The 15,660-nt window shown below is 40.3% G+C and overlaps 1 protein-coding gene across 1 annotated transcript in view; it reads right to left on the reverse strand.

The window, feature by feature from the left end:
• Positions 1-285: 285 nt before the first annotated feature.
• The window catches only part of zgc:136971 (S9 family peptidase), a 17,297-nt gene continuing 1,922 nt past the window's right edge, over positions 286-15,660 (reverse strand). The window contains exons 2-22 of the mRNA XM_037684957.1: positions 8,627-8,762; positions 7,640-7,715; positions 7,293-7,368; positions 7,092-7,204; positions 6,887-7,021; positions 6,619-6,710; positions 6,080-6,117; positions 4,330-4,451; positions 4,194-4,254; positions 3,939-4,033; positions 3,762-3,813; positions 3,453-3,560; positions 3,098-3,201; positions 2,843-2,975; positions 2,426-2,509; positions 2,251-2,331; positions 1,777-1,865; positions 1,413-1,606; positions 1,179-1,281; positions 629-735; positions 286-502 (exon numbers count right to left, since the gene is read on the reverse strand). Of these exons, the coding sequence (XP_037540885.1) occupies positions 403-502; positions 629-735; positions 1,179-1,281; positions 1,413-1,606; positions 1,777-1,865; positions 2,251-2,331; positions 2,426-2,509; positions 2,843-2,975; positions 3,098-3,201; positions 3,453-3,560; positions 3,762-3,813; positions 3,939-4,033; positions 4,194-4,254; positions 4,330-4,451; positions 6,080-6,117; positions 6,619-6,710; positions 6,887-7,021; positions 7,092-7,204; positions 7,293-7,368; positions 7,640-7,715; positions 8,627-8,762 (2,099 nt within the window). The 3' untranslated portion in view covers positions 286-402. The remainder of the gene's footprint in view (positions 503-628; positions 736-1,178; positions 1,282-1,412; positions 1,607-1,776; positions 1,866-2,250; positions 2,332-2,425; positions 2,510-2,842; positions 2,976-3,097; positions 3,202-3,452; positions 3,561-3,761; positions 3,814-3,938; positions 4,034-4,193; positions 4,255-4,329; positions 4,452-6,079; positions 6,118-6,618; positions 6,711-6,886; positions 7,022-7,091; positions 7,205-7,292; positions 7,369-7,639; positions 7,716-8,626; positions 8,763-15,660) is intronic.

Genomic DNA, 15,660 nt, shown 5'->3' on the forward strand with positions numbered 1-15,660 from the left:
TTCTGCAAATTCCATTCAAAGGATATTTAGAACCCATCCATCTATCCTTACCTGCTTCACCTTTCTGGGTCACATGGAGTTGGTGTCTATCTCCAGAAGTCACTGTGCGAGAGGCGGGGTGCACCCTGGACAGGCCACATGTCCATCACAGGGACAGATGGAGACTAACAACCATTCACCCTCTCACTCACAACTAGGGACAATTTAGTGTTTTGTTTTTTGCATTTTGTTTATTACATGCTTTTCTTTAAAATTCAGTTTACAAAAGCGTGTTCACATAAACCAAGTCTTCTTTTGGTGTTACAAAGACGGAGTAAAAAATGCTCAACTGAAATGGCTCAGTATTGGAAGAACAGTTTCACTGGTGTGTGTGTGTGTGTGTGTGTGCACACGCGTGTGCACTCAAAGATGCTGTTTCAGCCACAACACAGTGTTGAGGAAGCAGTCAGCCTGAGTGTCCAACCTAGACAGAGAATGTCCGTCTTCTGGAAACCACAGCAACCTGACACAAAGAAAACAAGTTGCTTTGAATACAAGCTGGTTACGTATTTTGACAAACTAAAAGCAACTAAAAAACTCAGACTGGTTTGTGTTCTCAGACTTTTGTGAAACGAGTGCTCTGTTGTACCTGACAGGTGACCCCCTGCTCTTCAGTACTTTGTAAAGCTCCAGACCCTGGTGAGGAGACACCCGTCTGTCTTTTCCACCCAACATCAGAAGCACTGGAGCCTTAATCTGCAAACCATCACACAACACTGTTAATACAGTCTATTAGAAAGTTGATTTTATGGGATATTTTTTTAAATAAAACTCATACAGAGTCTTCTTTTGTTTACCAAAATCTATGTATATTATACAAACAAATGCAACTTTTATAAATGGGATGCTTCATGGTGCCTTTCAAAGCTTAAAACTGGTAAAATGTTGACTTGCAAAATTGTCCTTGTAAATGGTTTTAGCACCCCCTACAGGACAAGTTTAGAAACACGGTTAAGGTTCAAAATGCTAATTAAATCTTTAAATCAAGTTGCTAATAAAGATTTATGTTTTAGTGACTTAGTAGTGGTATATTAGTACAGTACATTATATTAATATAGTGTATAGTAATTGTACTAATATAGTCTTCAATACCAATACAACTGATGTTAATATTTTAAGCATGTTTTAATGTGTCTGACCTTTGCTGCATGTGTGATGGGTGACTTCTCCAACATTGCTGCCAGTACTTCAGCAGTGGGTATGTTGTCATACGCAAACTGAAAACCAGCACTTGTGTAGCGCCTGAAGGCAAACAGAAAGACAAAAAAAATACAATTCTCATGAAGTAGCCTGGATTAAAATGTGAAGATCGCATGCATCATATGCACGCGAGTTGTTGCCAATAAAATGCACTGTACACCAGTGTCTCTCACCAGTCCACTATATCACTGGTTCCCAGTAATGTGGCAGCATTGATAACTGGATTCCTGGCTGCACATGCCCTGTAGAAGTTTGGATACTGACTGAGCAGGTGACAAGACAGGAAACCACCGTGAGATCCGCCAATTACAGCGACGCGTTCGGGATCAAGGGTGTTGGCGCCCTGCAGCGCAGTGAGCACAGCCCTCTGTGTAAAGAAGGTGAGGTTGTTTTCTTACATTTACACAGTGACGTTAAGATGCTGAAGGACCTGCATTCACTTTGTAAAACATTAGAACCACTAATTATCCATTTGGTGAGCTGCTAATAAATACCATATACATCACCATTATTTAGTCAGAAATAAAAAGTCCATACCTGGACATCTTTTACATCTTGACTCCCGATATGACCAATCAGTGACAAAATGCTGTCCTGGCCAAACCCAGTGGATCCCCGATAGTTCACTGGATGCAAACAAAAAAATAAGTAGAGAAAGTGAACGTGCAAGGCCCAGGATAATGAACGGTGATGCAATATGATATACTCCAAGAAAGACCTGGCTCCTTTTGAGGTAATCAAAATGCAATGATACTAATTTTCAACTAATTATAGACTAACAAAGAAACCCAAAATATTTTATTGCATTTTATCCAATATACATAATAGTAAACGTTCCACTCTGACTAAATAAATCCCTCTGCATGTGCTCCAGAAGATGATTGACATGTTTCTATGAAACTATTCAAGAGTCTCCAATGATAAGATGTTAGAAACTTCAAAAACCATGTCAAATGATCTAAGGCTATAAACGTCTGGGTGACAACAACCAAGAGATGAATAATGCCTCACCCATCAGTACAGCGAAGCCCAGTTTAACCAATCCGGCTGTGGTGCAGTTCCACTCTGCAGGAAACTGGGAATGAGGGCCGCCTGAGGGAGCCAAACAGTTTACAATGTATTCAATGTGCTGCAATACTAAATATATATATAAACCTTTTTATCCAAAACTAAAGTGAGCACCAACCATGGATGAAGACAACCAGAGGTGTCCTGGTTTCATGAAGGAGAGGACAAGGTTTAACCAGGACAGCGCCGAAGTCTAAACCAGCTTGATGAGAAGAAAAAAATGGAGAACAATGACTTTAAAGCAAAATTATTTCACGCTTTAAAATAAATAAATAAAAAATCACTTTTAAAAAAACTTAAAAGTGATCACAAACATCTTTGCCTCTGAAATAAACACAAACACAATGTTTTTACTTTGGATTGGAAATGACTGACTTTGCCTTCAAGTGTATAAATATATTTAAAAAAAATTAAACTATTATTATATCTTAAGAACCTGTATCAGTGCAGGTTTAAAAGATCAAAGCACGGGTATGTTAAATCAAGTCATAATCTCAGTATAAATCTTCTAATGAACCAGAAAATGAAAGCTCACAGTACTGAGTGTTGTCCTCCTCTGGTGGAGGCGTCACGTCCAGAGATGTCCACTGGAAGTCAAAGCTCACAACAGGCTGCTGTAGAGTTCGCCAGCTAACAGCTTCGCCCTCTGATGGGAGGAATCCTACCCTCTGCACCCCAGACACACAAACCCACAAACATGTGACTCATACAGGAAAACAAGATTTGCACAATTTGTTTACAAATGCATCAAGCTGCAAAGTAACGTGGTGAAGCACATGCTCCGTCTGACCAGGGTGGGGGGGGTGTTGGGGCTGGAGCAACAGACGACCATCAGATCTCTCTGGACGGTCACCAGCTTCCAGCTGCCGTACACTTTAGAAGAATCAGAGGAATCTGCAGCAAAGAGACGGTGAGATGGAGGAGGAGTAAAAACAGAACAAATACATAAAATAGATTTTGAAAAGGGGAAATGGGGCTTGATTGAACGTTGACCTGAATAAATGTCTATATCATATTAAGACGTGGTCAGACAAAAAATTATGTTTTCATTTTTTTACTTCTCATTCAAAACTCTGACTTGAGTTGGATTTTCAATTTTTCTAAAATGAATGTCACTGATTTGTAATCTGTTGGTCTTGTCATACCTTGCCCCTCTCTCTGGTGCTCCTGATGAAGATGAGATGATGGAGGAGGAAGAGGAGGAGGAGGAGGAGGAGGATGTGTAATGTAAGACTCAGCAGAAATGGGAGGGGCAGAGTTTGGGAGAAAAGGGAACGGAGGAAGTGGAAAAATAGAGGACAGAGGAGTAGATGGAGGAGGAGAATAGGAAGACCAGTAAGGGGAAGGAGGAGGAGGAAGCAGAGGAGAGAGGGGAGAGGATGGAGGAGGAGGGAAATGAAAAGAAGGAGATGAGGACAGAAGCGAGAGGGGAAGAGGAGAGGATGGACTCTTACTATCAGACAGGAAGGTGACTTTTTTTGATCTTCTGTCAACCATAAAAAGATCCTGAGACAGAAAACATACAAAACGGAGTGTTGGTGGATATGACGGCACAAACTAAACAAATCTTATTTGATTTCTATGAATTTGCAGCAGAAAATCCAGTTTGTTGGGTTTAATTTGAGCACTACCTTCCAGTTTCTGCAGGAGCTGCTGAATACAATCCTCTGAGCATCTGCAGACCAGCAGTGGGACGGCAGAGCTTCATAAACACCTGCAAAATCACCTGAAACAGACAGAACAACTTCATATTTCTTTTTATTAAGACATCATAAATAAAACATTATTGTTTTTGTCAGCGGGTGATAACAGAGCATCTGTTAATGGTTTAAAAATAAAATGTATGTGTTTAAAATGTTTAAAGTTCTGAACAAAGTGAAATGTACCAGTCTGAGATCTGTTGACAACATCAACCAGCGTTGAGATGTTCCTGCTCTTAAGCTCCAGCTGTGGATGATTGACAGGCGACTGTTAACAGATGAATCACATATAAACATGAACAGAACCACCTGCAGACTGTACCTGCTGTACACAGAGGCACTGGTTGTGAGGACCAAACACTTTACCCTGCAGATAAATCAACACGGATCCGTCTGGACTCAGCCTGGGACAGGACACTGAAAGGTTGTCCCCCGACAGACACTCTGGGACAGGAGGGAGGAGTGTGTACAAGAGTGGGTCAAATGTGCAAAGTGTAGGGGAACACCACCTCAGAAAAGAACACCTCTTCTCAGCTTAAACAGAAAAAGAGTTCAGCTCATCTCAAACAAACATCATTCATGTGTTTTTGTGTTTGAAACTGTTAAAACAAGATGCATCTATTCCCTTGGGAACAAACAGACTTTGTTTTACAGGTGTTCAACTCAGCTCACTAACTTCTTAGTTGACACTAATGTAAATGTAATTTTAAAAAACTGTCACTGTGTTAACTTCACTGCCAATATGAACTCATTTCACATGAAACGGACAGATCGTTTTAATGAGAGCTTTTGGTTCAACTGACCTCGAAGCTTAGGAACATCTGAACTTGCTAATTTGATATCTTCCTTTATCGAAAAGGAGTATTACTCCCAGGATGGTTCCCATGAAGAGAACACCATGAGAACCCCTTTGTTTAATGACATTTTCTTTTCAGGAGATGAACAGCGACACCTTTTGATGAACATTGATTCTGTCTTATTTCATACCTGAATGTTTATCCATGAAAATGTGTGTTTTAAGTAATCTCTCTTTAAGAATATATTTGGTCTTATTGTCTCTTTTGAAAGAGTAACTTTTAAAGGCAGACAGAGAAAATGGGACTTTAGATTTTATAAAACATGACAAAGAGTTAGGACCATCCCTCTTCCGAGAGGTGGACCAAAGTCAATCTGTAACACACAGACAGTTAAGTTTCACTTCATCTTCACTTCTTCTTTCACTACTTCTTTGCAAGCACATCTACTTCTCAACGACTCAACACACTTCAACTGGACTTAGAGCAAACTTCAGAGAAAGATGCATCCTCCTAGAGAGACATCCTAGGAAGAGAATTAAGAAGATAAGCATACTTTCTGCAGACGTCTCAGGACGAGAGAACCTGACCGAACCAGAACCATCACACCGCAGAGTGGTAAATCCCAGCTGACTTCAGAGCCAGTGGCCGGACCTTCGTCCCTCCAACCGATGATAGGTGAACTTTGAGGAGACAATCTCAGGCCTTGCTGGTATCATTTTAAGCAGCTGTGGAACATTCTGACATCTCGTTCTGGTGAGAGACTCTTCAATGCACTTCTGGTGAACCTATCACAACTGCAAACCTAACTCACTTTAGACACAAATTTTAACTACTTCACAAACAGAACTAGTCCAAAATCTGCCTTTTTAAGTTTCACTGATTTGAATAATCAATTAGACATTTGATGCAAAGCTATTTTGTTATTCAGTTAACTTTTGTCATGCATAATCTTCATCAGCTATATCACAGATTATTATTTTTGTAATAAAATACATAAAATCAACTAAATTTGTGATTATTTTTGGCATATCTGTGTGTATTAACTGACTTGATGCCCTTTAAACACAAGAAAGAACTCACGTTTCAGTTTACATTAAGTTGGGGTTAAAAGAGACTGATTTTTCCTCTAAAAGAGGTGGTGCCCACACAACGAGGTTATTTAAATAATAAATGCATATCTTAACTCATAACTGATAATTTACAATATATATCCAGCCCCATATCCCTCTACAAAAGTTTAATACTTTAACAGAAAGATAAAAGTACTGCTCTCACCACAGCGCCCATTCAGGCCGAGTTCGAACAAAGCAGACCTGAAACAGAGGCAAAAATAAAATATATATTAAAAGGGAAGCCAACAAGTATCACTTATCTCTCTATTTGTTTAGATTAAAATACCTGTACAGTACAAAGCAAATAGTCCAGTTTGAGTTGAACAACTTTTAATCAATCAGTGTGGGGAAACAACTTACATTTTTGTCAAAAAATACACAATAACTCATGATTTGGTGCAACTTTACTTCAAGAAAAAAAAGGTCTATGTGGAATGAAATATGTAGAGTACCGTATTCTAATGTGTGAATAATAAACAAAATAATCCGTAATAAGCCGCTACTTTTTCTCATGCTTTGGACTGTGTGGCTTATACATAGGACATAGGAGTGGCTAATTTGTGCACTTTTATTATAATTTTAATATTTTATTTTGACAGGCTTACTGCCACTGAATAACATTATTCTTTAGCCCAACTATGTGCTTATATAGGTGCCAGAGAGGGGTTTTAGACAGAGTGTACTGTACTGTATGTCTGAAACCTGCGATTGGAGCAGAACTTCAGTCCAAGTCTAAAAGGTTCGTGGTACCAACCAACAAAATATACCGACCGACTGCCGGGAGCCCACAATGCCTGGAGGAAAGAAAAACAAAACAAAAAGAATCAATGTTGATTACAAATGGATTTTAAAAAAAGGGTCTGAGTTTCTGTCAACATTCAAAGAACAAACAATAAAACATTTTAAATGTTTGTTCATGCTATAAATCAGTAGTGTCAGATGTTGTAGGTGTAAGGTTCACTGGCCTCACCTGTCCAGGTGAGACATCAGCTGGGATGCCCTGTAACACTCTGACGGTGCCACTCTGTAAATCCACCACACAAACCACCGGGACACTCTTACTGGTCAGTGCCTCACCCCAGTCCTCACAGTACACACTCCGGTCCTGGTCAAACACAAGTACTTGATTTGTCAATCAACATAAATGAGTTTCTGTACAAGTTTGTATTTGATACCTTAATGCAGGCAGGTTCTCCAGTATCTCTTCCTCCTGCTGAGTTCTTAATCTTCTCTGCGACGTACAGAAGTTTCTTTTCACACTCGGACCACGACAGACAACCAAAATGAGCTAAAAGCACAAAAGAGAACAAAATTGTAAGTGAGTTATACATGCATCATATTTATGTAACAAAATCTCTGATGGCTCCTTTTCTTACCGTCGTCGTACACTTTGCCATGTATGTTGAGGGCTGACAGGTTGAGGCATTTTCTGAGGCCATGGCAGTCCCATATCTGCACAACAACAACCATAAACCATGATCTTGAAGCCAGTATCTTACTCGGATGTCACTGTTGGAGATTAGGTGGCAATTGTGAGAAATAGGTGGAACTTTAGTTGTAATCCCACTGAGACACGTGCATCTTGCACAAGAAGATTTAGAACACCCAAGAACCTTTCAGACACTTTGGAAACTCCCTGTTCTGCATTTGGTATAGCACAGTGAGATGCTGGCATGAGGGCTTGAATCTTTATCTTACTGAGAGTGATATGGTCAATCTTTACCTCCAGGAGTTGGTGGCTGCCAACTTCTCTGACAACAGCCCTCAGGCCCTGAACGGGTGACGGTTCACTCAATAACCTGAAGAGCAGAAAGAAAGATTTGTACAGGGAAGATTACGTGACTGCACGACAACACGCACCCTTTGTTTTCTACATGATCACTTGCTTCTTCACAAATCTAAGTGAAAGTCCTGCGTGGTAGCAATAATTTTGCATAAATTTACAAGTCCTGTGACTTATACAGCTAAGTGAACCCCCCCCCCCACACACACACACACACACACACACACACACATTTATAACCCAATTTTTTGGCTGAGATCTGACTATTTCATTCATTTTGACATGGAAAATATTGAACACTACCATTTTCAGCCACTAGAGGGCCCTCGACCAATATGGCAAGCCAATAAGTGTCTCATTAAAAGGTAAAAGTGGCTATTAATGAGACACTTGGCTTACCATAAAAAAAAAACCCCACCTTCAACTCGCTCCAAAACTCCTGGCGCAAACGTCAAATCAGCTGCATTTCGCCACGCCGCCCAGGAGAAATGCAGCTGACTGTTGAAGTGCATTTATTAAGGAAAAGTTCAACTGAGACACACCTTTGCTATAATGTCAAGCAAACAAATAATTGTTTTAAGCGTTAATCTTGTTAAATTCTTGTTAAAGTCCTTCCGTGCACGCTCCCGCGGCTACCATTTGGCAGCCAATCGATTTTTGGCACAACACCGGCCCAGGTTTCCGGGTGGTCAGCGGTGACTCATAATAGATGCAACTTATACGGCGAAGCGACTTATTTATGTTTTTTCCACTTTATTAGACACATTTCGCCTGATGCAACTTATACGGCGGTGCAACGTGTACGGCGGCAAGTACGGTATATTTCATACTTTACTTTATTATATTTCTAGTGCTTGTAGCCCTAAACAAATAATTGCATTTTTCTCTGATTGTAATTTTTATTTTTTTTTTAATGGAATAACTCACTCTCCAGACACAGGAGCACATGGTCCTGATGGAAGGACGGTCCTGATGCTCTTGTGATTGCTGCTGTCAGTGATCAGAGTCCACTGCTGTGAGTACCTAAGTCTGTAACCTCGAACCAGGTCACTCTGACTCCACTCTAGACATAGAAACAGATAAAACATTTTCACGTTAGATAAAAAAAAAAAAAAAAACTCAATTACTCATGTTTAATTACAAACACAACTCAAATCAAATTCTCCACTATGCGGTATGAAAAATAAATTGTTCAAACAATGAAAAATCGTGTTTTTACTGCTGATTTTGTTCAAACCAAACACAAAAAATACTATTAATGTATGGTGTTTGTAAAATCTGATGAAATATAGCATCAATACAGCCTCAACACTTCAGTCACTGGTGACGAGTGGTGAGGACACGAGGATCTCTTCCTGAACTCACAATCTAGTTTAAATGATCCAATGACACTCATGTTGGGCAGTCTACTTCTTGAGAAACAAATGGGTTTATCCTTAAACCTTTCTAAACCCTTGACCTGAGATTACTAGAGTCAGCTGCAGAGGAAGGACAGATAATTAGATTTACATGTCTATCTATGGGAACGTGCACGTCTCCTCTCTTGCAATCATTACACCAGAATCCCTGCGTTGCTCTGCAGTCAGCACTGAATCTGGTTTTAATGATCTAATAGTGGCCTATTTTATAACACAGACCCGACTTTGAATGTCAATCCAGTTTTCATGTCAGTCAGGTTGCCAGATAAGAAATTATGAACTATAGTACTGTCGCTTTAAAATTATACTGTAGTATTTTTATCTTGGAGCTGCGGTGATGAAGTGTATATTGTATGTGTATAACGTGTCATTAAATTGTCTTGAGCAGAACATAAGTTCTGGCAGGACGAGAAAATTTACAGACAGACAGAGATTTTGTGGGATTAAATGTAAGTAATTAGGTAAAAAAAATCAAAGGTGGACTTCTCACAAATAACTTTGGAATAATTTTTTTTTTTTTTTTGGTAAAATGATGATCTGATGATGATCTGTCAGGTCTGGTGTTTGTGCATCTTATTTCTTCTCATGGTAGCTGTGCTCAGGTTAAATATAAGATGCTTGTAAAAAGATGAAGGTCAGAACACAACTAGCATCGATAACTGGCTGGTTACCATGGTTACGGGTTACACTAAGATGCAACTATAATTTTAAAAATATAAACGACTGGAAAACAAAAGTAAACAACTGTGAAACAAACACACATTCACTGAGCGATCGAAGAGAAAACCCAGTTTCGTTCTTGTTGGTGAAAACCAGGTCATGAATACAAATTCAAAAAAGAAGACGTGTACAGAAGAAGACCCGGTAAATAAAAACAATAATTTGATTTTATACACTTGGGCAGGAATTGTGTGAACGCTGAGTCAGCATTTAAAATGTTTCTAAAAAAGTTAAGTCAGATCCTCTGGACGGATCCTGAAGATAACTGTATTTGTTAATTTGTTATTTTAGCCAATCGCACATTAAAAAAATTCAGCTTATTTAGGAGATGAGTGCTTTGATGTTTGGTTGTTGCAACTTCTATAATCTTCAGCTTGTTTACAGATATTTTCCTCCAAGATACTGAAATATTTCGATTCTTTCAAATGCTTTCTGTTTGAAATCTGATTCAGAAAACGTTCTGTTGTCTTTTCATGCTACTGCTAAATTTTAGCTGTGGTATTTCTGCAATAAACTTTTAGCTATCATTTTGTTATTTTAGCTACAAACTTCAGCTGACATTCAGCTCTCAGCGTTCACTCTGCAGTTTGACAGGAAATGTCTTTGTTTTGTTTTTTAGCTCCAGTCTGTGAAAGTTTGCAGAGACACAGAAAAAAAAAAAAAAAACTAAACCATCTCCAATAACTTTAGATTATATTTTAATCTGGCAACAAAGAATATCCTTTATTCAACTGAGATATTTTGTAGATCATTACACTGAAACTGTTTTTTAAACAACCTGACACATTATCTGAACTTAAGCTCGTTTTAATTTAATTGTTATCTCAGTCCAATCAGATACATGAAACTCTTAATGGTTTTAATCCATACTGAAACGGAGTAGTTAGAATATATTTTATTGTTTAAACAATTGATACGTTTTTAACGTGTATTTTAGTTTTGGTTTGATGTGTTGGTGTTCTACTGAACTTCATTTTATTATTATTGGCAGCACGACTGTTGCCTCACAGCAAGAAGGTCCTGGGTTCAATCCCTGGTTGGACCTGGGGTCTTTCTGTGTGGAGTTTGCATGTTCTCTCCGTGCATGCGTGGGTTTTCTCCAGGTACTCCAGTTTCCTCCCACAGACCAAAAACATGCATGTTAGGCTGCCTTCAGGTCCAGGCCTCCCTTGCAAGAGATATATGATCTCATTGGGATTTGCCTGGTTAAATAAATGTTAAATAAATGTTAATAAATAAAAGTATTGCTCTTAGAGCACTTGTGTCAGCTCTGGTCAATTTGAATTTGCTAAAGAAATCAACTCTTCTTGTTTTGGGTCATTGAAAGGCTCACGAAGAGGCTCGGACTGACCGGATCCACAGGATCTGTGCTGCAGCAGAAGCTCGCACCAGTGCACTTCTGGAGAGACTGGGTGTCTGCAGACCCAACCCCTCCAGGTCTCCGGAGCCTCCAGCCAGATGCAGGTCTCTAGCTCCACTCAGATATTGGAGGATCGCTCCTCTGTTCGTGGACCCTCCTACAGATACAGGCGCTCTAAAGGCGAGGACCCCCAGGAGTCCAGAAACGGTGTTCGAGTTCTTTCAGGACCTCCTCAAACATTCGGTCTCCACCTCAGACAGCTTCAGCTCAGTGGACACTCAGACTCCCCGGGAGCTGAGAGACATCCCCCTCATCACAACTCCAGACGAGGCGGCCCCACCTCAGACAGCCTTCATCCCAACCCCACCTCCTCGCCCCATCGCTCCACAGCCCAGGAGGAGGAAGTCCTTCATCCCTGTGTTGATCCAGAGGCTCCTTAAAAAACCAGGTCAGTTATTTTACAGTTGATCTCATTGAAACATCTCCTCCATTTAAAACATTTTAAACCCTGCAGTGAAATTAACGAGACTTTATGAAGAAGAACAATCCTCCAACATTTAGCTTCAAACTTCTGATGAGAACTTGTTTTTCTCAGAAGTTTGACCGTGCAAAAGGTTAGTTACAGCTTGATACATGCCTCAGTCCTGAGATGTGAAAATATTTGATGTTTTTGTTTGTTCTTGTCTTTAGTTTGTAATTTTGTCAGTTACACAAAACAACATTATTATTAATACTAATATCAGCTGTATTGTCAGTGAAATTCCTGTCATTAATGAATATTTTAAATCTTGATGCAAACAGAAAAAGAAGCAGCGAGTCTTCAGAGAGCTGAACTTCAGGGGGAACCTTTGAAAAAACCAAAACTTTTCAGAAGGAACTCTGTAGCTCCTCTGCCTCGACCCGCCGCTGCTCCTCAAAAGACTCTTCTTGTTCGACCTCCACAGCCTGACCCCCCCAAAACTAAAAGATCTGGTGTAAGAGCAGATGTGGGCTCCACAAAGACCCCAAATCTGAAGAAATCAGGTCCTCAGACTGTAAGACCACAGCCTAAAGAGGACCTGAAGCCACTTCCAAACCCTGTCCAGAGTCTGTCCCTGGTCTTCCAGCATCTCAGCCAAGACGACTGGTAAAACTCTGACCCACAGCAGGTTCTGACCTTTCCTGCAGTGCAGAGATGTATGTTTTCATGAATCTCACACTAAATTTTAAAACAGAACTAAACTAACAGAACTAGGCCTGTCACAATAAACAATAAATGTATTCATCGCATGATAAATGAAAATTATTGACCTCGTTTTCATTTATCGGCTTTATCGTTTCTTCTCGTCTCTCTTTTTCTACTGAATTCAAAAAACGTCGGATACAAAAACAACTGGACTTTATTTGTAACAGAAGACGTTTCGCTCCTCATCCGAGGAGCTTTCTCAATTCAAAGAGCAGAGAGTGAGAGATACAGGTTATAAGGCCGAGATAAGATACACATACACATGTAGATTGACAATTCACACCTCACACCTTAACAGTAGTGGTTTCTTAAGGTCTTTGTTCCTCTAATTCACAGACGAGGCCCCTCTGTTCCCATCAGGTGTGAAAACTGGCTGGGAATCAGTCTTAAAGTTGCTTTATATGTTTTTGAAAGTGGAAATCTGAGGCCTCCTCCTCTGTTAAGAGACGGCTTTTCTCTTTTTACATAATTGCTTCCTTCACCCCCCTCTCAAACAAGGGACACTCTTTTGAGGACCAGAATGTGCACATTTTGGTCCTTAAAAGAGTGTCCCTTGTCTGTGAGATGGAGGTGAACAGCTGAATCTTGTCCAGAGGAGGTGGCTCTCCTGTGTTGAGCCATGCGTCTGTGAAGAGGCTGTTTAGTTTCTCCAATGTAGAGGTCTGGACAGACCTCGCTGCACTGGACCACATACACTACACCACTCTGTTTGTGTTTGGGTGTTTTGTCCTTAGGATGGACCAGCCTCTGTCTGAGAGTCCTGCTGGGTTTGAAATATACTGGGATGTTGTGGTTGTTGAAAATCCTTCTGAATTTCTCTGATACTCCAGCAACATAAGAGATGACAATGTGTTTTCGTCTTTTGTTGTCCTTTTTCTGTTTAGTACTGTGTTTTGTAGATTTCCTCGCTGACTTGACAAAAGCCCAGTTAGGATATCCACATGTTTGAAGAGCTTCTTGAATGTGTTTCTGTTTCTTTTCCTTCCCTTCTGTCTTCAGTAGATGCGTTCGGCCGACGCGTCTACTGAAGACACTGGATGACAAACGGCTCAACTCCGGTGCTCTTCACTGACCCCTCCCTTTCGTTTGAAAATCTGTTGTGACCGCCCAAAATCGTGTTATTGGATCGTTAAAAGCAGCTAAGCTGAGAAGCTAAACTACGAGCTAAGCTAACAGGCCGACCTCGGGGAAAAAAACATCTGTCTTGTCGAACTCCAAAATTCACGGTTGAAATCTGTGCCTTCATGTAAAAAGTTGCTTTTCTCTGCAAAAAGAAGCTTGTTTATTGTTTTTTATTAAACGCTTTGTGTGACAAATGCTATGCTTAAGATCCTGATGCATACTCATTGCTATGCTATGGCTAGCTATACTAGCTATGCTAAAGAACTCAAACCACACTGAGCGTCTGCCATTTTGAGAACAGAAAAACAGGAAGAGACAGTCCACGTCCACGTCAAGGGGCCTCCCTCCCATTTTTCTTAAGGACACGCTACTCGCTCCCTCACTATCCATCCTTTGGTTCAAACCATTTTATACTGCCATCCAGTGGTCAAAAAAGGTACTACACACAAGAATTAACCAACATTTCTTCTTAAATTTGACAATTACCAATTACTGTCAAATTTCAAACAATATTATTGTTTATCACATTAATTTCTGAGACAATTAATCGCCCAGCAAAATTTGTTATTGTGACAGGCCTAAACAGAACAACACTGCCTGCAGGATCTAGGTCATAGAGAATCCTCGGAGCAGAGAGCAGCAGATTAATTTCTCCTCTTTTCACAGGGAGAAGAAAGTGGAGGTTCTGGGACTGGTCCGAGCTCTGGCACAGCACCACCCAGACACACTGATGGTCAAACTGCATGAAGTGTGTCTGGCTGTTATAGATGAGGTGAGAAGACATGTCCCTTCCTGTCTCCATGTTTACTCTGAACTCTTCTGTAGTAGAAGCCGGGCTCCTCACTGTTCATGCTCATTCTGTCCCCTCAGATAAAGAACCTGCGTTCCTCCGTGGCCTGTGCAGCCATAGACACCCTGGGCTCTCTCTACACCCACCTGCAGAAGGACATGGATGTAGAGGTGGAGAGATCTGGTCGTGTTCTGCTGCTGAGGATCGCTCAGGCCTCTGCCAGCAGGTTTGTTCAGCAGCAGGTTAACCTGGCCCTGGAGGCCATGGTGAAGAACTGTAGCCCCGGCCGCGTGCTGACGGCTCTGCTCAACACCGGGCTGAGGTAAGGTCAACATGCAGAATGAAGTTCTATGAAGTCGTGCAGATGCTGCAGAAATCAACAGGAATGTGTTTGTGTGTCCCTCCTCAGCCACCTCAGTGCAGCAGTGAGGACCAGCACTGCTCAGCAGCTGCACCTCCTGGTTGAGGAGATGGGAGCAGATGCAGTCCTGACAGCAGGAGTCAGGTTCACCTCACGCTTCCTTCTGGCTCTCAGCAAGATGTGTCTGGATGCTGCAGCTACAGTCAGGTCAGTTATCACCGTCTTCAGGTCACAATGAAACTCACTAAGTTCAGTTCATTGTTCCTACATTAAAACTTGTGTGTCCATCTCTACAGGCCCCATGGGCATGTTGTCCTCCAACAACTGAGCCTTCATAAAGACTTTAAGAAGCTGTGGGAGAAAACCGTGGAAGAAAGCGAGCGTCTTGCAGTGCAGAAAGTCCTGCAGAAGGGAAAAAGGATGAGCTGAGAGACATGAGAACACTGATGGAGGACAGAATATATTTTTATTTTCATCAAAAACCTTTGCGGTTCGACCAAAACCAGAGCTGGACCAATAATGCTAAGACATCACATCTGTCCAGCTGTGGACTTTGATAAAAGCCTTGTGTCAATCACCAAAGTTGAGTCAATCCTTTAAATCCTAAAAAATGTAATGAAAAAATAAAATAAATACCGTAAATAAAATATACACTGTAAAAAAAACGACTAAAAAATCCTGTAAATAAAATGTAAAAAAAAAAAAACTGTAAAAAAACAATAAAATATCTAAGTAAATAACAGGTTTTTATCACTAATAAACTTTTTTTTAATTAAAAATAAAACTAAGAAAAAACTAAAAATAAACAACAACAACAACAACAACAACAACAACAACAACAACAACAACAACAACAAAATTATTTAAAAAAATAACATTAAAAAAAGAGAAAAAATAACTAAAAAAAATAACTAAACAAACAGAGTGGATAAAGTGTAAAAAAAAAACAAAAAAAAAAAAACAAC

Source organism: Nematolebias whitei, chromosome 11 (assembly GCF_014905685.2).
Source record: "Nematolebias whitei isolate Nwh7 chromosome 11, NemWhi1, whole genome shotgun sequence".
NCBI classification, from domain to species: domain Eukaryota; kingdom Metazoa; phylum Chordata; class Actinopteri; order Cyprinodontiformes; family Rivulidae; genus Nematolebias; species Nematolebias whitei.